Here is a 25,033-nt window from a genome sequence, read left to right on the forward strand (position 1 = left end):
CTGCTCGGTGCCATAGCAGTGTAAGATTCCTTCTCTCTATTACATGCTCTGTCTTAGACACAAAAACAAAATCACACCCACTGCATGCTTCCTGTGCAGGGGTGGCTCTAGGACCCAGTAACACAGAGTGTCAGTTGGACAGAATGAGAAATAGAAAGAAATAGAGAGAGAGAGAGAGAGAGAGAGAGAGAGAGAGAGAGAGAGAGAAGACAAAAAAGTCTAGTGAAAGAGCCAAAGTGAGAGAAGACAACAACTAAGAAAGAGGCAGGCAGAGATGAGAACAGTGGTGGTATTTTTATTCTGACCACAGAAACCTGTTGACAAACTTCCGTGATAATCAGCCCATCTAGTGCTTCAGCACTTGGGTTCCTCAAAACGTGGGCAACTTCTAAGCTGAAGGGAGCGATGACAGACAGGCCGAGTAAAAGGGAAAGAAAGGGATAGTGAGAGAAGGATACAGTGAAAAAGGAGAAAAAGTTGAGTGAGAGGGAGCCAGAAAGCCAGACAGCCAGATAAAACAGTGTTCGAAACACCAAGGCCTTCAAAGCCATGTGACATGACAGAGGGCACTACTGGGGGACGCGCCGTACCATGGAACTCCAAGCTCAGATCCTGAAGAACTTCCTGGCCTATTTCGCCAGTAAAGAGGCCACATCGGAACATGAAGATGGTTCCTACGCTGTCGAGTTCTTGGTGAGTTCATTTCAATGCCTGCTGGTGTGTTTGGGTAGAAAATGTTTTTGCTATGAAAGTGTCACACAGTTTTTTCGATAGAGTCAAAAGTTTGTCGTCAAATCTTGTTTGACCTTTTGATCTAGAACTCTAGACAAGAAGATCTGTAATATATACATATTTACAATCGTAACCACCAGGGCAGTCTGAGTAGTGGACATAGTAGTTTTGACATTTGACATTTGATCTACAGAAACATGTATGTGTGTGTGTACATGTGGGTGTGTAGGCAAGTAGACAGTTGTGTTATACAGTGATAGTGTAACCAGATTCATATAACTGGCCTACAGGGAGAAATATTCAGAATTTAGTTAAACTAGCCAGCTGGTAACTACCTATGTTGCAAAACACACTTAAAATAAACTTCCGCTTCTGACAGTGGGAACTCAAAAAAGAGAAGCTTGTCTTCTCTATCCACCATTACACTCAAATCTGCTGAATGTTAACCACCATACAATCCGTTCTAGCCTTAATCAATGTAACTTGATCAATGAATTATTATTTTTTTTTATGTTTTTTGAATCCGACATCCAAATTCTTAAATCTGATCAATCAGCTGGTTTAATGTTCTTAAACAGCAGCTCTGGCTTTAATTATCTTCTTTCATTATGACTTGTTGAAATGCGTTATCATTTCTGTAGTAGCAGATATAGTAAGTAAATCTGTAATACGCACACTTCGACTTAAAAATAAATGGTTTAAAAATGATATTGAACAAAAAAAGGTCTACAAAAAGTGAGATGGTTGTTGGTAAGGCTTCCTGTATTAAATACTGAATATTAAGCATTTACGGAAGGAGTCTCTAGTGTCAGAGCTTTAGAGAATTTATTTATTTATTTGTTGGTTTATTTATTTATTCTTTACAAAATGTTTTCCTAATTAAATCAAAATGAGAAGCCAATGAAGCAACTATTTAAACATTATAATTGCCTTGTTTTGGTCAAACATGCATTAAAGGCAATAACGCTGAATATAATTATATCTAATCTAATTACAGCACAGTGAAGTTTAGAAATTAGGACGGGGGTCAAAGCACAGGGTCAGTCGTGATCCATGGCTCCTGGAGCAGAGAGGGATAAACAGCATTGCACAAGGGCCTCTAACATTTTTAGCTTGGTGGTTCTGGGGCTTGAATTCCCAACCTTCTGATGAGTAACTGAGTAACTCAAACCTTTACTATTGAGCCTCTACTGCTGCTACATAACAATCTGGCACAGGGGAAAAAACTTGTGGCTCTCTTATGAATTGTGAGGTTTGAGTTTCACTTGATTGACCACCTTTTACCTTTATTTAGATGGGTGTGATCGGTTTAAGGAAGACCCCAACCTCACGCCCCAGGGCTGAATATAGTAGGCTCAATATTTTAATATTAATAAAAAATATATATGTAAATTATTATCTCAGCATTAACAAACACTTCCTGGTGGTGACTTTACACTCCACCACCATCAAAACCAAGATGATTCAGTGCAGTTAGCAAAAATCTATAGAATGCTGCCTCGTGGTGTTTGCTAAGACCCATTATGTTGTTTTTCTCCTTTCATTTCCATCTGTATGTACTATAAATATTCCTAATAATATTCTTAGATATTTATTTTTTGTCAGATGAGGCAAAAGCTACAATTTACTTGCAGTTACTCTGTTTTTATTTAAATCATCACTTATGCTGTTTAGCAAAAAAGCTGTATACTGTATATGGATTTGCAGGCATGTGGTGGTAGATAGCACAAAATAAAAAAACAGCCAGTTCTTGGTGGATATACTGAACAGAAACACTTCATTCGACACATTCCGGCCATTTCACTTCCTAAAAGAACAGTTTGGGTGGTTCATGAGCTGCAGACACGAGAACGCTCGTAGACAACAAAGACCGTCTTTAGTTTCTTGTCTCTCAGCTCGGGCTTTGCTACTAAGTAGCTTATTTTCTTTTGAAACACTGCTGTTCTTAGCATTATTTCGTCTGTTTGCTTTTTAGGAAGCATCACAGGATTGAAATAATGGTGGCTAATGTGGTTAATGCTCTACTGCTTAAGTCAGATATGCTTCTGTTTTAGTGATTTTGAAATGAATTTGAAAATTTGACACTTCTAACCATGATATTTTATTAAGCGTATTAATTTGGCTAATTTAACGTCTCAATTTAATCCAGAAACACAATTCTATATATCATTTTTACTTCTACGCTGTCTAACCTCAGTTGTCTTAGACCCAGTTGTTTAGCTTTTTAAAATCGTGTGTTTAGCATGTAGGCAGTCTCAATAACATAACCAATTTTTTTCACTCAACAATATTTCAGTTACTTAATATGTTACAGTAACCTTACAACAAACAAGACTTACATTTGTAAAAAATTTCCCAAACTGTTACCACAAAGTAGCACACAGTCACACAGTTGTATCAGACCTCTTTGGATATGGCAGCATGAAATTTTCCCTTTGCTTGAACTTCCAGACCCAAATCTGTTCCAGGATGACAAAGCCAGCTCCATGAAGATATTGTTAACATGGTTTGGACTGGAAAACCTGTTATAAAGCTCTGAATTCAAAAATGTTTAACACAATTGGGGTGAACTACAACACAGGCCTTCTCATCTCACCTACATCAGTATCTGACTTTACTAACACCTTTGTGGCTAAATAATCACAAGTCACCATAACCACACTCCAAACATCTTTCCAGAAGAGTGTATCTTATTATAACAGCTAATATGGTCATAAAGGGTTCATAAAGCACATACATATAAGCAGGTGTCCACAAACTTTTGTTTATGAACATTAATCTTCAAAGAAAAAAGAGAATTAGCATTAGCATTTTGAATGTTACCGTTCATGTTAGAACACATTTTACCTGTACGTGAGGTCGGCATCTCAAAACGGATTCGGCTCTCCTTCACCTTATCAGATTTATCCCAATAAATCACAAATCACAATCACAAATCGCTATCTCTTAAAGAAAATCTTTGCATATGCGTTTTTGGCTTAGATTGTACTCTGACGAAATGTTTCTGTGAAACAAGTGCCTATTTAAGATAAATGCAGGTTTCAACAAACGAGCAGATCTATCTAATGTATATATGTCTAATATCTAGCTAAAGTGATGTGCTTTGGACTGGATGGATCTATTTTTTTTTTTTAAAGCAGTAACAAATTATAATTCAGTGCTACATGCAGAGTGTTGCACTATAGGACAGTATTAGCATCCCAAACACATTCTATGACCACTTGTACAGAAGTATGTATATTTCGTCTTTCAGTTTACTTATTACACTGCCTTCAACGTGGGACAGTAGGCTTCTAAAACAGCTTTCCTCCTAATTAGTCTTCTAATTAGAATTCAGTGTCATGGTGCAAAAAAGGAATTTGCATCCTTTAACTACGAGGCAACATTTCTGCCAAACTGGATGTGTCTCATGGAGACCTCACTAAACCTGTTTTAATGAAGCACCCAGTTATTCTGCAGTGACACCATACAGATCTGTAACTTTTGGTGACTTTCACATGAAGTCTGAGCCTATAGATCTATAAAACCACATTTTTTCGAACCTAAAAGAACATTAAAGTCAGCAAGTGAGCTTTGTATTGCTGCTGAAAAGACGCTTGAAGAGACCCTTCTCTGTGAGCGCTGCTTTAGAACTGAGCTGTGGTTGGAAAGATGGCCTTTTTCTTGTGAGACAAACAAACTAAGGGGAAACAGTTGTTCTAATGCATGCAAAACACACTCTCACGTACATGACTTTCAAACCTCAGCCGTAAAACAATGCTGGTGCAGCCTCTGAAGCAGATTTTAAACTATTATATTTTCAGGAAACCCTCATATTGAGTGCACTGACATTGCAATCTTTTTTTTCTAAAGCACTTTAGAGCATATACATTAGTTCTAGTATAGGGTTTTGAAGAGGATAGTGTGTGTGGGGGGTGTAGTAAGGATATAACAAAACATAGCTTTAGATAATAAAAAAAAACACACATATTAAACATAAATGAAGGATATGTAGCAAAACACAACTATGCTAAATTAACACAGCTATGCTAGATACACAAACACATTTAAAGCATAACTAAGGTCAGTAAAACAGTAAGTAAATTGCTGTACATGTGCAGTGTAATTGAGAAAAGTAAAATGCATCTGTTAAAAAACTGCTCAGGAAACATTACTAAGTAAAATATAGATAAGTTAATCATCGAAACAATAAAGCATATAAGTAATGTAAAAAAACAACAACAAAAAAACATTACACAGCTAAGTAAGTAAAACACACATGATGGTTTTAATCAGTGTAACTAAGCTACATGAAAAAATTTAACTAGAAAACACACAGCTGTCCAAAATAAAACATGACTAAGCTAATTAAAACATTGACATCTAAGTTGTTTATAAGTAAGTTATATAAAACACACTTATGGCATAGTGCATATGATAACTACCATATTTTTCGGACTATAAGCCACTCCTTTTTTCCTACGCTTTGAACCCCGTGGCTTAAACAACGAAACTGCTAATTTATGGATTTTTCCTGGGTTTTTCCCGGTTTCACACACTTCAAGCCAAAAAACTAAGCAATATAACATAAGACCAATTAAATTTCCGAACGGAAACGAAAAAACGCACCTCACCTGTGTTCTGAGCTGCACTGCATCGGGAGAAAAGCTTCCACCGGGTGATTTTTAAACGCACAACTATGCCAAAAGATAAACTCCCGAGAGAAATTGTTGTGAAAGGAAGGAGGAAGACAGTGAACAATGACTTTCTTGGTCAGCTACTGTTTAGATACAAGCCGTTGTTATGCGTTGAGTCTGGGTGAAGGGAGAGCTCGCTAACTCCAGTTGCAACAGAAATCATATAAGCACAGACAGGTTTCCAAAACTCGTGCTTTTTTATTTTACTTGGAACAGCGTTACGGGTTAGTCAAAGAAACATAGAAATGAGCATCAGAAAATAATAAGGAATTTCAGTGGGTTCAAAATTCAGTGGGTGCGGCTTATAAATGGGTGCGCTTAATAGTCCGGAAATTACGGTAAGTAAAACAAATCTAAACCAAGTAAAACTTTACTAAGCTATGAGAAATGATCCAATAGGTTTGTAGACACCTAAACATAAAATTACTGCTTTTTGAACATCACATTTCCACATCTTCAATTCAGTTCAATTTTGTTTGTATAGCACATTTAACAAGTTAAAAAGTTTGTCCCTAATGAGCAAGCCAGTGGTGACAGTGGCAAGGAAAGTGGAATGAGGAAGAAACCTTGAGAGGAACCAGACTCAAAAGGGTGGCACTCATCCTCATCTGGGTGGCACAGAATATCTATTCATTACAGTTCCATCATTGTTGAGGTCATCAACTGTTTACTGATTTAGTCATTATTTGCTGTTATAGTAACCTCCACTCTTCTGGAAAGATGTTCCAGTAGATTTTGGAGTGTGCTTCTGGAGATTTGTGCACATTCAGCTACAAGGGTATTAGTAAAGTCAGGAACTGATGTAGGTGAGGTGAGGAGGCCTGAGGTGCAGTCAAATTCATCTCAAAGGTGTTCAATAGGGTTAATGTCAGAGCTTTATAGCAGGCCATTTAAGATCTTCCACGCAAATTCATGTAAAACATATGATCATGGAGGCTTTGCGCACATTGGGGCATTGTCGAGATGGAATTTCTATCCAAAGGCATCCTATACAATTGTGTGCCTTCCACTTTGTGGTAAGTTTGCCCATATAATGTACCAAAACTAAGTGAACTAAGTAAAACAAAAACATTAAAAAGGTAAAGAAACAAACTAGACAAAACAAATGACTGGAATCGAAGCAAATCAAACCAAAACAAATGGAATTAAGCTAAGTAAAAAATGTTTGTGTTGTTCCTCAATTAGAAGCTAAAGAGGCAGTCGACCAAGTACCGTACTGATAAGACCTACACCACCAAGGCTGCTGAGAAGCAGGAGAACATCAAGAAGAACCGATACAAGGACATTGTTCCATGTGAGTGAAACATCCTTTTTTGCTCTTGTTACTGATGATATTTAATGTGAGTACCTGTCACAGCTAATACAAGCGCTAACAGCGATTGTGTTTCACCACAGTTGATCACAGCAGAGTGAAGCTCTCACTGATCACCTCCAAAAATGACACGGACTTCATCAATGCAAATTTCATCCGGGTATGTAAGCTTGCATCTCTTTTTTCTTTCACTTTTAAAAAAAACCTATAACATAAAAAAAACTGAAAGTGAGTGAATTTTTAGGGTCGACATTAAAGATTGAGATGTTTCATAAAGACATACACAAAAGTCACGTCTTTGCCATAAAAACAAAAAAAAAGTTCAACATATGAGCATGTGATGTCTGTAAATGCGAAGTCTGTTGATTCCGGTACACACATCAAACTGAACTGAACCCATTTGAGTAGAATCAAATTGATACTGACAAGTCAATCATAGTATAAGTAGGGGGAAGAACTGGTGAGGTTCAAGGTTTCATTTTTTTTTTGCTTTACATTATAAATACAAATGAGTTAATGGAGGGCAGTACAGGAATCAATATGAAACCTGTTCATCTGTATCAGAATATGAATAATTGATTTAATTTGCATTCTCTATTTTTCTGTAGGGGGTTTGGGGGCCAATGGAGTATATTGCCACTCAAGGCCCACTGCCTAACACGGTCCTGGACTTCTGGAGGATGCTTTGGGAATACAACGTACAGGTCAGCGCATAAATGTTATTTTTTTTCTAATGCTACCACTACCGTGCTTCAACGTGGGAAGAATGATTTCGCAAAAACCTATGCTAAATCAATGTGTGGCATCATTATTGGCACCTCTATGAATTCAAAAGTGGAAAATATATCATTACTGTGTATTCCCATTAACACAGTATATAAACAAACGTTTCTGGACACCTGACCATAAGACTTTGTGTGCTTTCTGAACATCCCGTTCTACATTTAGTCCCCATTTGCTGTTCACACTTCTGGGAAGATGTTTCACTGGATTTTGGAGTGTGTTTGTGAAGATTTGTGCTTATTCATCTACAAGGGGTGTTAGTAAAGTCGGGTACTGATGTAGGTGAGGTGAGGAGTCCTGGCGTGCAGTCAGCGTTCCAATTCATCCCAAAGGTGTTCAATAGTGTTGAGGTCAGAGCTTTATAGCAGGCCACTCAAGATCTTCCACTCTAACCTATATAAAAATGTCTTCAAGTCCTAGCACTGGTGAAAGACAAATGTAATGCTAACACAGTCAAAGACATCCTGGACAATTGTGTGCCTCTAACTTTGTGGAAACAGTTTGGGGACACATGAGTGGAAAAGTCAGGTGTCTCAGTACTTATGTCAATACAGTGTAAATGGGACTCAATGTACTAGCACACACTATTCTGCATCATTGGAATCCTTTAAACCCTGGGAACTTTTCTCTCCACCGTTCTCCTCAGGTCATCGTGATGGCTTGCAGGGAATTTGAAATGGGAAGGGTAAGCTTTGCTGCAGCATATTGTGCCTTTATTCACCTTAATTATTTATGAAAGTACAACAAATGCTAACATGTAAAACACATTCTAAATACTACTTTTTCACATGAAGGGTTAACATCTGCAAAGTATAAATTCATGTCTCGTCTGTATTTAGAAAAAGTGTGAGCGCTACTGGCCCGAAAAGCTGATGGATGTGTTTGTGTGTGAACCTTTTTCAATATTCTGTGTAAGTGACACTTCCTGTCTTACTCACACCACATTTCCTGTCCTTTTGTAAGGAAATGCAGTATAACCCACAGCATTTATCTAGTTGATATGATCAGAATGACCATTTTTATTAAGTTCCTCCAAAAAATTCAATACAAATAAAAAATCGCCGAGATGAAACTTTGGTAGTAATGATTTTGTGGTTAGTTCCTTCAACTGTTATTTCAAACTAAACGTAGTGGCAAGATTAAGAGGGGAAACGGATTCGTGTGTTGGAAACAGCCATAGAGGAGTACATTCCTGTTTGTGGTTGCTTGGTACCATTAATTATATACTTTTAAACCTAAACTTCTGCTGAAAGATAAAGAAAAGAGAACTTTTACTTTTTGTATAGTAGGAAGTGTAGCTAAGGCTGTACATACATACCATGCAGGAGAAAACTTCTAAGTGCTAAAATGTTCTGCTTTTGGTCAGGAATCCGAAGAGTACAAGGGGGACTACTTGATAAGGACCCTGAAAGCGACTTTTAACAATGTAAGTGAGAGTATTGTAAAGAAAAAAAAATCTGAGGTGATCTTTTTTTCCATTCACTGCTCTAGAAAAGATGACGAGCATAAATATTTGCAACCTGTGCTCTCCCCCCACCAGACATCTCGCACACTGAAGCAGTTGCACTATATGAACTGGCCTGATCATGGCGTACCAGACTCCATCCACCCTATTCTTGACATGCTGCAGGACATGCGTGCTTTCCAGGACCAGGACAACATGCCCATCTGCATTCATTGCAGGTAACTGATTTTCAGTGTAAAGTAGCATAAATGCAGAAAAAAATAACATCCTCTTTGAGGTTACACATCAAGCAGACCCTGTGGGTGCCCTTTTATGGCGTGTGCTCTGTAGTCACACAGGAAATGCGTGCAGGTGGTTGGCCAATTGAACTTACAGGTCTGTAAGTAAAGCCAATGCTTTCTTGCATAAACACAAGCAGATATACTTCAAAACACTATATTGCAAAAAAAAAATTTTTGTCTTGTTTGCTTTAATATAAAGCCAAATGTGCTGACACGACATGTAACATGGCATCTTGAGCTGATAAGTGAAGTGAAAAACAGCATAAAAGGCAAATGTGCTGTTTCTCACATCATTTGCGTAGTTTCCAGCCCTGGTTTCTGGGTAATATGAGAAGTCATGACAGCTTCATTAGGGCTTTGTGGCACATGCATAAGTATCGTGTGAATATATATGAGGCAATACTCATGTGCTTTTTTTTTTTGAAGGAATTTATTAAGAGAATAGATGCTTTAATGTAATTGGCATTACAGGTCTAATTTCTGTGCACAAAAATTTTAAAAGCTAAAATATATGAATATTTGAATATCTGCATTTTGACATATTATTATTCCCTATAGAGACTGTAATGATTCTTTTTTTTGCTTTTTGCAAGTGTCTCATATGTTATTGCAGTCAAGTACACATGACTGTGTGTGTGTTTTATCAACACTCAGAGCTGTCTAGACATAATATATTGCCATGGTATTACAGGGAGATGCACATGACTGCATATAGGACAGCAGCATCTTACCAACATTAGACAGACTTTAGCTAAGGAAACTACAGTTAAGGAAAATTATGTTGCAGAAAAGAAGAGAGTCTGCAAACACTATTACTATTTTCATTAAATGTAGTTTTCTGTTGCTTTGAAACCAAGGTAAAGGACAGAACATGGAAATGTACATTATTTCCAGTGTTGGTGTGAAAATGATTAAACTTAAGTGTATAAGTTCAGTGTTTTAAAGTGGTCTGATGAGATGCAAACGCACCGATTAACGCATGTCTCCTGGGTGTTGGTCTGAAAAACGAGTATTTCATGCGATGATTGTGATGTCACTTGTTTGCTGACTCATGAGAAAAGAGTGTCTCTTAAAGTACATTAGGTGGCCAAAACGGACACCTGACCATCACACATAAATGTGGGCTTTCACATACAAAATGTTGTCTTTGTATTTGCAAACCCCCTGCAATGGAAATTAGGGGCCCAAACATGTTGTAACACAGCAGTGTCCCTGTGCACAAAGCAATCCATTGAACTATGGGTTACCAAGGTTGGAGTGGAAGAACTTTTAGGACTTACATAACAACCACAGTGAACACTTTTGGGGTTAAACTAGGATAGAATGCCAACTGAACCTCTATCCTCCCCACCTAACATCAATGCCTGAACTTATTTGGCTGAATGATCACAAATCCACACAGCCATGCTCCAAAATCTAGTTGAAAGCCTTCCCAGAAGAGTGGAGGTTTATGTAACAGTAAACAAAAGGACAAGGTTAGGCCACATGTTGTATTTTGACAGAGATTTTAATCTAATGTTGTGTTTTTGGAAATTTGCAGTGCTGGCTGTGGAAGGACAGGGGCGCTGTGTGTCATTGACTACACATGGAACCTTCTGAAAAAACATGTAAGAGAACACGTTTTAAACCGCTTAGGGTTTTTTATTTACAGGAAAGAAATGCAGACAAACAAACATTTAAGGTATACAGTATGTATTGACATATACAATCAACAGTAATCTTAAAGATATTTTTTCTGTTTCAACCAATTTTAGATGATACCAGAGGACTTCAGCATCTACGACCTGGTTCAGGACATGAGAAAACAACGGCCTTCCATAGTCCAGACCAAGGTAAAACCTATTTTTGATCTTCCTGTCATTAAGAAAACTACAAGGTCCCCAGTTTCTCCATTCATGTGGATTGTCTCGATGTTCCTGTAATTTTTTACAATAAAAGAAACAACCCCTTGTTTTGTTTTGTGTATAGGAGCAGTACGAACTGGTGTATAGAACGATTAAATTCCTGTTTGAGAAGCATCTGCAGATGATGGAGTCAAACTCAATGCAAAAGGAGGTGAGAATCCAAAATCACTAAATTTGAATATTTGGATCAAATATAATTGTAATTGGCTAAACAAGTTAAATGATAACCCATGCAGTATTTAGTGCCTAATAGAGATTTAACAATCTATGTTTATTAAAAAAAGTATTAATAAGTGTGGTTCAGTGATTAAGGATCTGGGTTAGTGATAATAAGGCCAGGGGTTCAAGCCTCAGCAATGCCAAAAAGCACTGCCATTGTTGGGACCTTGAGCAAGGCATCTAACCCTGCTCTGCTCCAGGGAGTACCATGGCTGACCCTGGACTCTGACCCCAGCTTCTCGACAATCTGTGATATGTGAAAATTACAATGTCGCTTTGGGAATAATAAAGTACTCTAAAAGAACAAACAAATAAATAAATGTTTTTAATCAGGCACTGATGGCAGGTGAGGAGTTCTGGGGTGCATTGTTTCAGTTTATCCCAAAGTTGTCCAGTGTGGTTGAGGCTTGAGTTCTTTGCAGGAAACTCAAATTTGTCAACTCTAACTTTGGCAAACCATGTCTTCATGTTTTCCTATATATTCCTGCTTGCTTTCAATTTTGTGTAATGGTCAGTGGTCTAAAAGTAAAAAGGTAAAGGCACGTTATATTTTACAGGGCAGTGAAAATTATTTCTTTGCAAATCTCACTGATGTTGGGAGCTGGGGATCAGACATGGCGGTTGAGGACCTTGCACAGAGGCCCCAGGGGTAGCAGCTTGGCAGTGCCTAAGCTTGAACCCCCAAACTTTTAATCACTACCAGTCCCCAGAACCCAACCCCCCCAACCCTATCACCACCACCAATACCACCACCACCACCAAAAAATATATGGTCTACAAAGTATCGACCATATAGTGCACTAATGTTCTAGAAAGAACAGAACCCAATGTGGCACTTAGTATTCTATATTAGCTAGCAACTATGCTCTGATAGCATTATAAAATACTATTTGCTTTAGTTTGGTTTAAAACCCATATCCATGTTTTACATAATTCTGCTGTCTTTGGAATATATACATATAATATGGAATCACAATATTTTTAATGACTTTAGCTGAATTTCTAAGAACTAAAGTAATTGAAATTGTTTAAAGTCACCTAATGATTTATCATTTGTCCTTAAATATAAATCAGATTCTAGCCTCACCTCCACCTCCACCCATCCCGACAGATAGTGACAGCGAATTTTCAGACTCAAGTGAGTCTGAGGATGTGCCAGAGCCTGTAGAAGAGAATAGACTATTTTCAGTCTATGAACCCAGGTATTGTTAACTTCTATTTTGTGCAAATTGGAGCTATAAAAATGCAGGTTCCATTGAGACCATTGCAATTTGGTCAATTCTGTTGTCTTCGCAGGCGTCCTGAAAAGGAGGTGCAAACACAACTTCCCAAGAAGGTTGCACGTGTAAGCTCACAGCTACGTCCACCCCCGTTTCGACCTCCCAGCCCACCGCACCCCAAACGCACACCAACAGATGTGTTTAATGGAATGAAGAACTGGGCCATTTCTCAAATTTCTTCAAGGGCTACTGCTACACCAAGTCACCTGCCGAAGACAGATTTTGAATGTGAAAACTCTCTGATATCTAAACCTGCTCCAAATCAGAAAACAGATCTTGGATACCAAATGCCCCAGGTACCCGGACATTATGCACTTCAGAAAACAGATCTTGGACACGAAAAGTCCCAGGCACTTCAGCCTCCTTCATTTCAAGAAACAGATCTCAGATACTACATGTCCCAGACACCTAGGCCTCAGATTCAGAAAACAGATCTTGGATACCAGATGTCTCAGACACCTAAGCCTCCTTCACTGCAGGGAACGGACCTTAAACACCAGAAACCCCAAATACTTGGACCTCCACCGGTGCAGCCAACAGATCTTGGACAACAAAAGGTCCATATACTTAAACCTCCTCGACCACAGAAACCAGATCTTGGATGGCGACAGTCCCGGATACTTGCAGCTAATCTTCTGCAGCAAACAGATACCGGATACCAAAAGTCTCAAACGCCTGAATCTCCACCAATACAGCAAACAGATCTTGAAAACCTAATGCTCCAGATATCTCAACCTACTCAAACTCAGAAAGCAGATTTTGGATACCAGAATCTCCTAATAGCTGAAACTGCTACAACAGACCAAACCCAACCTGCTGACACTCCTACTGCTGACACAGTACAGGAGTCGACCCCTGATGAAGCTGCTCTTCAGACTCCCATCATTTGTCTTACAGTGGAGGATCCATATTTTGGCCCAGAGTCTCCTATGTCACCTGGGTCTACAGAAACAAGACCCCTCGACACAAAAAACCCTTTTTTGCCTGGCCCCACTTTGACTCTTACAAGTACTGAACCACCAAAGGAGAACACAAGTACAGGTCAGAATGCTAATGTGTTTCCAGGGCTATCAAGTATTTTTCAATGCTTAAACTGTAATTTATATGAAAGTATTATTTTATAATAGTTTTTTTCTCATGGGTAAAGATGTCAGACATATAGAAAGGAGTGATAACTTTAAAATTGTGTGCTTAGAAGGCTAATAATCTAATGATACTACCCTTGTATTTGCTTGGGTCAGGTGTAACTACACCTATGTCTGATGAGGATAGTCCTCCTCCTCTACCAGAGAGAACCCCAGAATCCTATATTATGGCTGATGAAGGTAAGCTGCAGTGTTGTATTCTGTCTTTCATTTTTGTCTTATTATGACCAGCATTATAGTATATTTTAAGATACCGAAGTCTAATTCTTAGTCTACCAAGATTAGATTTAATGACTTGAAGGTCGATTGCTGGGTGCTGGGATTTGAATTTACAACCTTCCATAGAAGTCTAACATCCTATGTTTTAATCCCTAAACTACGTCTTCTATTTAAGATTCTTGAAATTCAGAGTCATGAATCCCAACCCTCATTATCAATTCATTGAACATTGAACCCAACATTTCCCTTGTAAATAAAAGCAAGCTTGCAATTTTACCTGGGTTTTTTTTTAACCAGATAAATTTAGATAAATGTAATCATAAAGAATCTATAAGAATGTACTTATTTGATCTTTTTTATTTTCTAGAACCAGAACTGCCACGAATTCCCACACCTACTCTTCTTCCGTGCACAACCGATTCACCCGAGTTGAATGGTATGTTACATATTTATGTCTCATTTCATTTTCCCACAAAACCATTTTTAGAGTTTCCCTTCAGATACTTGGTGTACACTAGATTTCAAGGACATCTTCACACTAAAGCATGTAAACATGTTAATATTGACGTATTTGTGATGGCTGGTGCTGTGGGCTGTTTGAGAAAAGTGTAAAAATACAGGTACAGTTGGAATAGCTGAATAGGCTAAAAAGACGAAAGCGTCACTGCATGACTTTCTTTAAAAGATGAAGCGAGGGATAATTCCACTGCCACCACTAATGGTGGGGAATGTTGAAAACTGCTAACTAAAGTAAGAATTAAGCAACATTTTGAAAAATGAATACAAAAATATCTTGAATGCTTGTGTGTTTCTGTTCCATTTTCATAGCACATAGAAAACATTTTGGGATTTGTTCCTTTCTCTAGTTCTCTGTAACTATTCTGTATTCTTCACTGCAGCTTTTTTTATGGTCCATTGGTAGTGGAGACGAATGTGACAGACGAATTTAACCTGCGATGTGTCTTTTATTCACAGATATTGGCGTTATAGACGACGAGGATAAAATAGACAATATGGTTGATAAAGGCATCGTCCAGACTTTGACGTTGCTCATCCCACCCGATTCTGTCTCTGACACAATCACTGGGGGTAAGAGGTTAAAAAGATGTGTAAAACTGCTATACCTGCGACTAAGTTAAGACTTTGTGAATCTGATTAAATTAGTACGAATGCTATTCCTTAACAGGAGCAAGCCCTCCTTCTCCTACGCCGCCTTTGCCGGAAAGAACTCCTGAATCTTTTGAAATGGCTAACGATGAAGGTACAAAATGGCTCATATCAGTGATTGATTTTCCCACAATAATAATCGTTCACTTTATCAGGAACAACTGAACGCTGATTAGCCATGCACTTGTATAAGCAGCCAATCAGGTGGCAGCAGCAGCGCAGTGCATTATATCATGTACATAAAGCTCACTTCTTTTTTTAATATTCAAACTATCCAGTTTTGGTGTCCATCATAGCCCCAGGTTCTTATTTATGGATGACAACCTGCTTGTGCTTTTTTGGTGTTGTAGCCCATCCACCAAGGAGCAGAATGTTGATGCTTTTCCGCTTACCGGCTATAGTGTTTATTTGAGTTATGAGTTTTTGAGTTATGCCAGGCCTCTGATCTTTTAAAATCAACAGTGTTTCAGAGGTCAGTGAGTCGGAACTGTCACTAAATCTTTTTTTTCACATTGTTTCTGTAAATTCTAGAGTCTGACATACATGAAAATCCCATGAAAGCAGCAGTTTCTAAAATACTCAGTCTATCATCGAAAACGATGCCAAGTCAAATCAAATTCCCCCTCATTCTGATATTTGGTGTGTTCGATTTGGCTGAGTAGATCCCTGCATGAATGTACTATAAAGTGAGAGTGGAATGCAAATCTGATCATGAGCATGCAATTAGATCTTAAATGGGAACCAATGTTTCTAGCAAATAGAGCTGTCGTTCACAGCTGAATGTCGCTCACGGACAGTTTGTCTCCTTCCAGATTTATTACGGATTGCAGTACAAGAAAAGCCTCAGGAGACCGTGCTAAGGGTTGGCAAATCCTCTGAATGGTCTGGGAATTCCAATTTAGACGAGCCAGACTTTAAAAGGTCCTGGTCCAGGAGTAAGGTCAGTGGGATTTACATTTACAAGTTTACATGCAGTTTCTTTGTAATAGCATTTATTATTGATTATGTTTTTGATTCACTGGTCCTCTTCGAAAGATACATTTTTCTAATACATTGCTAGAAACTTGCAGAATCTGTGCCAAGGTGCAAAAAGCTGGTATGGTGTTTTGTGGCCACCTGACCTCTTAGCATTTTTCACAGGTCTGTATGTCTGTGTGAGGTGCTAAGTCTCATTTAGGCCTTGATGTTTGACTCACGACTATCTGGAAGTCTAATTCTGCTCAATTCAGTCTTCGATAACTTTTGAGATTTTAATAATCTAAGCGGTATCTAGTGTTTTTTAGCACGGTTGGGTTTTTTTTCCTTCACTTTCTATAAGATACAATTACTGTTTCTCTCAGCCAGTTTCTCGTTCTTCAGGCTTGAGTCAGTTCAATATAAATGCTTAGTTATAAATGTCTAAATGTCTTACACAGTGGTCTCACTGTTTATATATGTTCTCTCTTTCAGAGTTTAAAAGCAAGACTATCACTTCAATGTGAGTTTTTTTACAAATCTAATACAAAACACATTTATGATAAAGAAATACATGTGAGAAAAAAAAAACGACTCAACAAGTATTCAATAAGTCCTAACCAAAGCTGTGATCTGCTTTCCTCCCAGTTCCTCTTAACAACCAGGCTTTTGCTCCAATTCACATACCTTCAACAGGTAAAATAAGAGTTCTTCATATGTGTATCCATGCTCCAGCCACCTTTGCCTCATCACTTTGAAAATTAATTTCAACATCCTTGCAGCATTCTTCACGTGCCTCTGCTAAAAAAAAAAAAAAAATTAATAAAATTATTTACGCTTTTTTTAAGCTATTTTTAATCCCAGGAGTGTAAAGTAGTCAATAAAACTGTCATTTCAACACTGTTATTTATCAAATTATCACATTTTCTCTCTACACCTATACATAGTGATGCATTCGAATCCCACTATCTGCAGTAGAAAACAGTGGGTTCCTGTTGGGAGTCCCCTAAAAGGATGTATATGTATATATCCATATCCAGAGGTGGAGCGTTTTGAGGTCCCCTGAGCAAGGCCCTCAACTGCTTAGTTGTGTAAAATTAGACAATTGCAAAAAGAATAAAAATAAAACAATTATAAAAATATAACAAAAGAATATATTTCAATGTATTCAGGATTTCTACATATAAGATCATTAAACCTAATTCTGGAACTTATTTATGACTCATTGTATGTATCATGTAATTTTCATATTCTGTTGATCATTTATTTAGATTTTTTCTTATGCGATAAAAAGCAAAACATAGATAGTAATATAGAATAAGAAAAATCTACATTTGTACTATCTATTTCAGGCTTGAAATGAGTAAAAATAGCTGGAAGTGGGTTTTAATAATCTTAGATTTGGCTGATTGTAATCTTATACCAGAAAATACATGATCAATTTGATATTTCTCTTGCTCATGTGTTATTTCCTGTAGGAAAAGTGCAATACAATTAAAATGGTTTTGAATGAGATAAACACTGATTTGATCTCGCTCTCATTTTTGACCCCAGAACCTCCAAAGAGTCTTACGCCTCCTCTTCCTGAACGCACACTTGATTCTTTTCAGATGGATGGTACGGTGTGGCTTTTTTATCATCTGCTTAGATCACAATACGCGTTGCATTATTTAACGAACCATATTTTACGCATGCAGTGGCCGCGTATCTTCTTCAACATCTTGTCCTTCTTTGCCGTTTCAGTGACACTGGCTCCTCCAACTCCTCGCAGTCCTTTCGCTCCTCTCAGTCCTTCGCTCCCGAAAATTCCTGAATCTTTTGCATTCATAGAAGAAGGTACGATGGGGCCACATGAGCGATTCCACTTTTAGTGCCATTTAGGTGCTGCGATTTGAATACTTTTTAGAAAACATGCATTAATTAAAAAAACATACCTATGTCAGACAACAGTAGTTAGTTTTTTTTTCAAGGTCATATTTTTCATGGGCATATTTTGTACTTAACATCTTAATAGTTTTCTGACATGTTTTTAATAATACTTTTTAAAAATCTGATTATTAAAAGGACTGTACCTTCCAAGTGACCTCATTAACATGATTGAAAGGAAGGTTCAAGGTAAAAGTCAACATGTTTCTCTGATGATATTCAAGACATTTGAATAAGGCAGCTTCCTGTTGAACATATGACCTAATATTTCCTAGTGTGAGGTTTGGTTAGATGACAGAGCTGAGTCTTGGAACGGAATTGACATTATTTATAAGCTTTCATAGATGGCTCATTTAGTGGTTGGATTTTATTAATGTTTTCAGGTTTCAAGAACTGTTTACCTCAAGACATGTGTTATATAAAATCTTTTTAATTTCACATATTTGCAATGGCACCCCATCTGTGTTCTGTTAGAAATATTTTGGCCACACAATAGACTGCTAAAATATTAGATTAGAGACCCTGCTAAACAGAAGCAGGCATATCTGGGGCGTAATTCTGATCGACTTGTGGATCTGAAATACTTCCGCACGATACTTCTGGACTAAATGGTCCTCTTTTTTTTTTTTTATAACAGATCAGAGCAACAGCGCCCCCTGTCAGTTTGACACGACAATGGTGCAAAGACAGAGGTTGGGTACCTCCTCTGAGTGGGCGGGAAACTCCCAGCCAAGGACATTGTCAGAGGTGATGAGCAGAAGCAAGGTGATTAATAGGTTTTTTATGGATTTTTACCATTACGCTGCAACTTGAACACTGGTTACTTCCTGAAAGTTAATAATGATGGTGAGAAAAATGTAAATATTCCAAAAAAAGTCAAGCCTTCTTTGGATTGGTCCACCAGTGACACTCCTTGATTATGGTGCAAGCTGTGCGGCCATGAAAGCAGAAATTGCAAATACGCCTAAAACAGTATAGTAAAATTAAAATGATTAGATTTGTAATTAATTTTTTTAACCTATATATTAACAGGGCTGGTCCATATATGTTGTGTTCATTGTATTTTTTGTTTTGAAAATGAAAAAAACAAAAACAAATATGAAATAACTGATGATTTGTTGCTCAAAATGTAGAACATTTTAAATTAGCATCATATATATTTATATATATATATATAATTTTTTTATTAGAGTTTAAATATATTATATATATTTATAGTTTTATTTATATCTATTATATCTATTTGATTATTTATAGTTTTCACTTTGAGAAGTTCATATGGATCACTAGTGCTTATAAAGAACAAAAGAATGATAGGAAATGGGAGTCCCACATATGTCCCCTTCTTACAAGACACTCACTGCAGAACAAACCCACCCTGCCCTGTTTATACAAACAAACAAACAAACAAACAAACAAACACAATAAATAGAAAGAAAGAAAGAAAGAAAGAAAGAAAGAAAGAAAGAAAGAAAACCTTATTCTCTAATCTGTTCAACTAATGCATTTTTATTTTTAAATATTTCTAGTTAAATTAAACTCATAGTACAATACAAAATTTGTAGTCAAATGAAGTTCAATGACTTATTTAAGTTAATTAAGTTGTAAACAGTTGTTTTCCGAGTCAAATTCACTTCTATTCTCTACATATTAAATTTAATGTATATTTTTCTGCATCTTAAAAATGAAAAAAATGTTATGTTGAAATATTAAATTAAAAATGCAGATCTTTTTATTTATAGTGCTCAGAATAAACAAAAAAGCAGTTTTTGCAGTCTTAAATCTCATTTTGTTGTTTTTCTTTTTAAATTGGGAAATAAATAATAAAAAAAAAAAACCAAGGCTGAACACTGAAAGTGAGGTTTCTTCTTCTCATAATTTACTTTGAGAAGTTGTGAATGATGCAACTTCCTGTTAAACATGTGACCAAATATTTTTGAGGGTTGAATTTTTTTTAAATGACAGGGTTGAGGGTTGAATAAATGTCATGGAACTGATAATGTACCATTTTCAAAAGTTTTCATGGAAAACTATGAATGCAGTTTGAGTGTATGATGTCTGTTTGCATCATGTTTTCACTGTGTACATGTGTGTGTGTGATTCTGTTTTCCAACAGAGTGTTAAAGTGAAAGGTTCAAAACAAGGTAGGCATTTCCACTGAGTCACAATTTCCACTGATGTAAATGTAGTCAGTCAGCACCCAACACCACATACCCCATGATTAAAGCAGCTGTATTTAATGTATTCAATTCAATACTGTCTCAAAACTTTAACATTTAGTTGCTTGTATTCTTTATAAATGGTAAAGGAAATATATTTATATTAGGGTAAAACATGTTGAGAGTCACATTAAGCCAATGTGGTACATGATGCTGAGTCATATCTTGAATTTAAATACCACGGCTCCACAGTGTGGTTTCATATTTATTACATTACCCACTCAGGTTTTACTGACAGACTGGTGAGAAAACATGGCGTGAGTGCGTTATGGAATATTCAATGGTTACTTCCATGTTCTTGATACAAACACAAGTGTTTATGGCTTTTGTATCCTAAATACACTATAATGCCAAAAGTATTGGGTCGCCTGACTCAATTGTACAGGACGCCATTAGATGCGCTATAATACAATTTTGCATTCACTTGAACTTCCAGGTCCCTGGTGGTCTAGGGGTTAGGATGCGGCGCTCTCACCGCTGCGGCCCGGGTTCGATCCCGGTCAGGGAACCAACCCCAGCCACTCATAGTGCCGGTCCCAAGCCCGGATAAATGGGGAGGGTTGCATTAGGAAGGGCATCCAGCGTAAAGACATGTGCCAAATCAAACGTACGCTGTGGCGACCCCTGAGGGGAGAAGTTGGAAAAAAAGGAAGGGATTCACTAGAACTTCCAAAACCCAAACCTGTTCCAGCATGGCAATGCCCCTGTGCACAAAGTGAGATCCTTGAAGATCTGGTTTACATGTTTTGGAGAGGAAGATCTCGAGTAGCCTGCTATAGAGCTCTAATCTCATGAACACCTTTGGGATGAATGTGAATGCTGACCACACCCCAGGTCTCCTCACCTACATCAGTACCTGCCTTTAATAATACTCTTGTGGCTGATGAACACAAATATCCATAAGCACTTTCCAAAATCTAGTGAAATCATAACAGCATATTGGGACTAAATGTGGAATGCAACGCACAAAAATGCACCGTAATTATGACCAGGTGACCCAATACTTTTGGCAATACGGTGTATTTAGGCATATATTAGTGGCACCTCCACATTTTTTCATGGAAGTTCACAAAAAGTTACTGAAAAGTAAATAACAGAATGGAAAGATCTCTGTCCTAAAGAAATTGCTTACAAGGAACATGCATTATCATGCGTTATCTGTTATCTGTTTCAAAGCACTCAGATTGGAGATTAAGATTATTCGTGTAAATGGACTTTATACAAGGCCGTGTGTATGTTGTTCTTATGGAAAAATACCGTACTGAATGAACACCTTAATATGAATCCTTGCAGATGGACCTATGACTAGAAATTCACCTAACGTTTTGAGACCAATCAGAATCAAGAATTCATTAAGTCCAAGCTTATAGTTGTATTATGTTGACATGTATGCATATCTATCTATCATGTACTCCCTTCTTCAGAGTCCTTATCTCTGATTCCTCAGCCTGATTCAGACATTGGGGCTACGGCGCACCCTGGTAACTGATACACGCCTCAATTCTCAGTAACAATTCTCAGTAAAAAATTCATCTGTAACTCGTTTTTATTTTCCCCCTTGGTTCCTCTAAAAGCTCTGTCCTTTCATTCTTTTTTTTTTTTTTAAGTATTAGCTACAGTAGAAGCCCGAACATTGATGGACAGCCGGCGTCCTGCAGTGGAGCATCCTGAGAAGACATCACTACCCAAAAAGTCCAGGACCAAGGTTCTCCAGTTACAGGCTCAGTTTTTTGTGTGTTTTCGATAAACTAAGAACTAATTAGCGAAAAAAATCATGGTGGATCATATCAAACATCATATAAAGTGTTCTGTGTGTCTTTACAGAGTTTAAAGTTGTGGAAAGGGAAACTGAAATGTGAGTAGTGTAAGAATGAATCATTTCGTGTAGATTTTCGTTTCTGCTATTAAAATGGTGGAATTTGTTGACTAACAAAAATCATGATTGTTTGCAGCAAAAGAAGCTCCTGTGACTGCTTCTGTTCCTCCAAACCATGGCACCACTGCAGGATTCATATTTAGTAAGATGTTCTTCTCATGTTTTGCTCTATGGACAAAAGGTTCTTCTTTACCCTACTGGAATATTTGTGATGTAATGATGGTGGTTAATAATGTGATGATCACCCTGGTCAACATTAACACTTGCCTTTTTGGTATTTTTGGCTTGTGGTTTGATTCATGGTGACCTGAAAAATATACTCCTGCTTCACAGCACACAGTTGAACATTATGTTCTCTGGTCAAAATGTCCAGCCCAAATATGGTTGGGTTGAGGGCCAGGGTCAGGAATGAAAAGTATTTATGGGCCAGATGTTGGCCAATTTTAAGCAGCTCGTGGAATTTGAACCCCTCCAAAAAAAAAAAAAAAAAAAAGACAACGAGCACAAAGTTGGTTTTGCTTCCTGGTCTGACTCTTGGTAGTAATGGCTCATTCCACATCTCTTTATCCTCGGCCACAAATGTTAGTTCCTCCTGGGGTTTCCTAGATGTTCCCAAGGTAAATTAAAGATGCGGCGTGACCCCTTTAATGGGTTCAGTCTCTAGCTTGAGATCGCCATCTAGTGGAATATACTCAATACTGCTCTAGTGAAATCTGAATAGGATAGCATAGTAACAGGAACCTAGTAAGAACCTGCAGATTTACAATAAACCTTGGTTTTTTGGTCTCTATCTACCATTGTAGATAATTTTCTACTGATCATGCTTATTAAAGTATAGAACTTTAATAAACACTATGTCTCACTTGATGTTTTTAGAGTAAACATAGTGATACTGAGGCCTGGCATTTGGCTTTATTTTAGGATCGGACGCCTCACTGTGGCACCAAACATTTGTGGAAACCTTTTTCCAATGTGGTTTCCAAGTTGCTGTTATAATAAACTCCACTTGTCTGGGAAGTCTTGTATCTAGATTTTAGGGCATGTTAGGATTTTCTTCACTTAGTTTAAAAGTTTTCTCACGGCTTGCTTTTTTTTAACGTTCTGGTCAGTTGGTCATAACTTGGTTCCTTTTGGGTCCACAGAAATCGTTCTATTTCAAAATACATTCTGATAAATGAATATGTCGATACATAATGTCTGGCAAACGTCCTGTTTTGTCTGCAGGCTTCGGAACACGTTTTGGGAAACCCAAAGGACCAAGGAATCAGCCAGAAACGTGGGTGTAAACCAGGCGAACAGAACAGAAAGCGTGGTCTGTGTGTGGAGAAAGAGGAATCGCTCCTCTACAGCATGTTCCTATTCGATAAAAAAAGACTGATGTACATGGAAAAAAAAACAAGAGAAGGCGATCCCTTAACGAAGGAAGCTCAGAGACTATAACTGGATTAGACACCTGCTGAAAGAACATTTTTTTTTTACTATTCACGGGCTTTCTGGACCCCAAAAGAAGTGCAACAGGTAGCATCTAAACTGCAACAGCGAATAAAGAATGTCGTTAACGACAAATGACAAACTGCACTTTTACACTTACATTTACACACATTTTAATATGCATGGTACCGAAATGAAACTATAGGCTTCACCAAATATGTTTTTGGATCAGGGTTTGTTTCATGTATCACAAGTCGCAGCATTTCAAAGGCACTTTTAAAGTAAAAAAGGACGCCAATTTTCTTGCTCTATTAAAATCTATTCTCACTTACTAAATCCAGAAAAAGTCTGTTTAGACATTTTGTGTAAAAAAAAAAAAAAAGGCTGTTTTTGCTACTGTCTCCATCTCTTTTTTTTTTTTTTTTTATCTTCACGGTACTGTTTTTAGCGAAGGAACGATTTTAGCTTTACTACTGGCCAACTCTTTTCTGTTAGTCAATCAGGATCAACTAAAGGACCACTGAATTGCTTTGTAACATGTATAGTTACTGTTGCTGACAAGCTATTTGCACTATAACTGTATACATTTCCAGTGTATTTATACGCGACTGGGTTTGCCGTGGCGTGGATCACCTCAGCGGCTACCAGCTTGTTGGGCAAAACGAGAAAGGTACAAAGTTTGTAAAGACTAAAGATTTCGGGTAGACGTCTGTATCCGCATAGACTTGATTCCTATTAATTTGTTGGGCTTTTTTGTTGTTGTTGTTAGAATGTATATGAATTTGATGATTTGGAATGCTAAGAATAATTTAAAGAAATAATTTAATAACGAATGAGTGTTCAAATATGATATTAAATATATAAAGAATCGTGTCTGCAATTGTTTTATTTTTCACCATCTCTGTAGGAATGTATGGAGATCTTCAGTAGGGTTTATCTTGTCCTGGTGCAATCTTACAGCAATCCAGAGATTTTCCCCCTTGAAAGCTGTTATTGCTGTTTATTCGGGTTACTCGTGTAGCAGAAGGACGCTCTAAGTGTCTCCCCTTCATATTTCCGACAAGCGGAGATTGCAGTGCCGTTACTGCCAGGATGATATACGTTCAGATCCGAGATGGAAAAAGTACACGCACTCCAGTAGTAGTACAGAAGTACTACATCTGTGGTGCGTTAGAGCCAGGAAATGATAAACCAGCATTAGATTGAAAAAGCTGCACAATGACAAGAAAGAGATCGATGGGCTGAAAACGGCACGTAATGAAAAGAAAAAATATTGATCATGTCACCAAATCGAATAGAACTAAAGTAACGAGTCTGGTTTGTAAATGTAAGAAGTAGAAAGTAGACATATTTGTGTCAAAAAAACAGAGTGAAGTAAATGTGATATAAAAATCTACTTAAGTACAGGAATGAAGTATTTGTGCATTATTACTTTACCTACATT

General features: G+C 37.5%; 2 protein-coding genes across 6 annotated transcripts in view; one reads left to right on the plus strand and one right to left on the minus strand.

Annotated features, from left to right (window-relative positions):
• The window catches only part of LOC124398810 (lysine-specific demethylase 9), a 43,629-nt gene that overhangs the window by 5,657 nt on the left and 12,939 nt on the right, over positions 1 to 25,033 (minus strand). The window contains exon 8 of one of the 3 annotated variants that reach the window (XR_006928130.1): positions 16,825 to 16,935. Coding sequence is in view for 1 of the 3 variants with exons in the window: in XM_046869224.1 (XP_046725180.1) it covers positions 24,671 to 24,749 (79 nt within the window). In the remaining 2 variants the exon portion in view is untranslated. Of the gene's footprint in view, positions 1 to 16,824; positions 16,939 to 23,991; positions 24,750 to 25,033 lie in introns of those variants that run through there. The other 2 variants (XR_006928129.1, XM_046869224.1) reach the window with 2 other exon arrangements.
• ptpn22 (protein tyrosine phosphatase non-receptor type 22) lies at positions 3 to 24,431 on the plus strand. Of its 3 annotated transcripts, none has more exons than XM_046869213.1 (29): positions 4 to 693; positions 6,594 to 6,702; positions 6,804 to 6,880; positions 7,329 to 7,424; positions 8,150 to 8,188; positions 8,343 to 8,414; positions 8,870 to 8,929; positions 9,044 to 9,186; positions 10,790 to 10,856; positions 11,004 to 11,081; positions 11,218 to 11,304; positions 12,447 to 12,574; positions 12,669 to 13,693; positions 13,894 to 13,977; positions 14,384 to 14,452; positions 14,992 to 15,105; positions 15,203 to 15,277; positions 15,996 to 16,123; positions 16,633 to 16,660; positions 16,786 to 16,833; positions 17,692 to 17,754; positions 17,881 to 17,973; positions 18,701 to 18,828; positions 20,180 to 20,207; positions 21,707 to 21,763; positions 21,890 to 22,014; positions 22,107 to 22,137; positions 22,235 to 22,300; positions 23,383 to 24,430. In XM_046869213.1, exons 1-29 carry the CDS (start codon positions 592 to 594, stop codon positions 23,442 to 23,444), a joined length of 3,282 nt encoding a protein of 1,093 aa, XP_046725169.1. In that variant the 5' UTR covers positions 4 to 591; the 3' UTR covers positions 23,445 to 24,430. The 3 variants fall into 3 exon arrangements, with proteins under 3 accessions (XP_046725171.1, XP_046725169.1, XP_046725170.1); XM_046869214.1 differs by having other exon boundaries at positions 5 to 693; positions 21,890 to 21,987; positions 23,383 to 24,428; XM_046869215.1 differs by lacking the exon at positions 21,707 to 21,763 and having other exon boundaries at positions 3 to 693; positions 23,383 to 24,431.

This window comes from Silurus meridionalis, chromosome 16 (genome assembly GCF_014805685.1).
Source record: "Silurus meridionalis isolate SWU-2019-XX chromosome 16, ASM1480568v1, whole genome shotgun sequence".
NCBI classification, from domain to species: domain Eukaryota; kingdom Metazoa; phylum Chordata; class Actinopteri; order Siluriformes; family Siluridae; genus Silurus; species Silurus meridionalis.

Bases quoted from the DNA above. Each gene is read 5' to 3' on its own strand.
- ptpn22 (XM_046869213.1), top strand. From the start codon at position 592: ATGGAACTCCAAGCTCAGATCCTGAAGAACTTCCTGGCCTATTTCGCC. The intron at 17,755-17,880 runs GTACGGTGTGGC...TTGCCGTTTCAG, and splicing joins TGATTCTTTTCAGATGGATG to TGACACTGGCTCCTCCAACT. The intron at 20,208-21,706 runs GTAGGCATTTCC...TCCCTTCTTCAG, and splicing joins AGTGAAAGGTTCAAAACAAG to AGTCCTTATCTCTGATTCCT.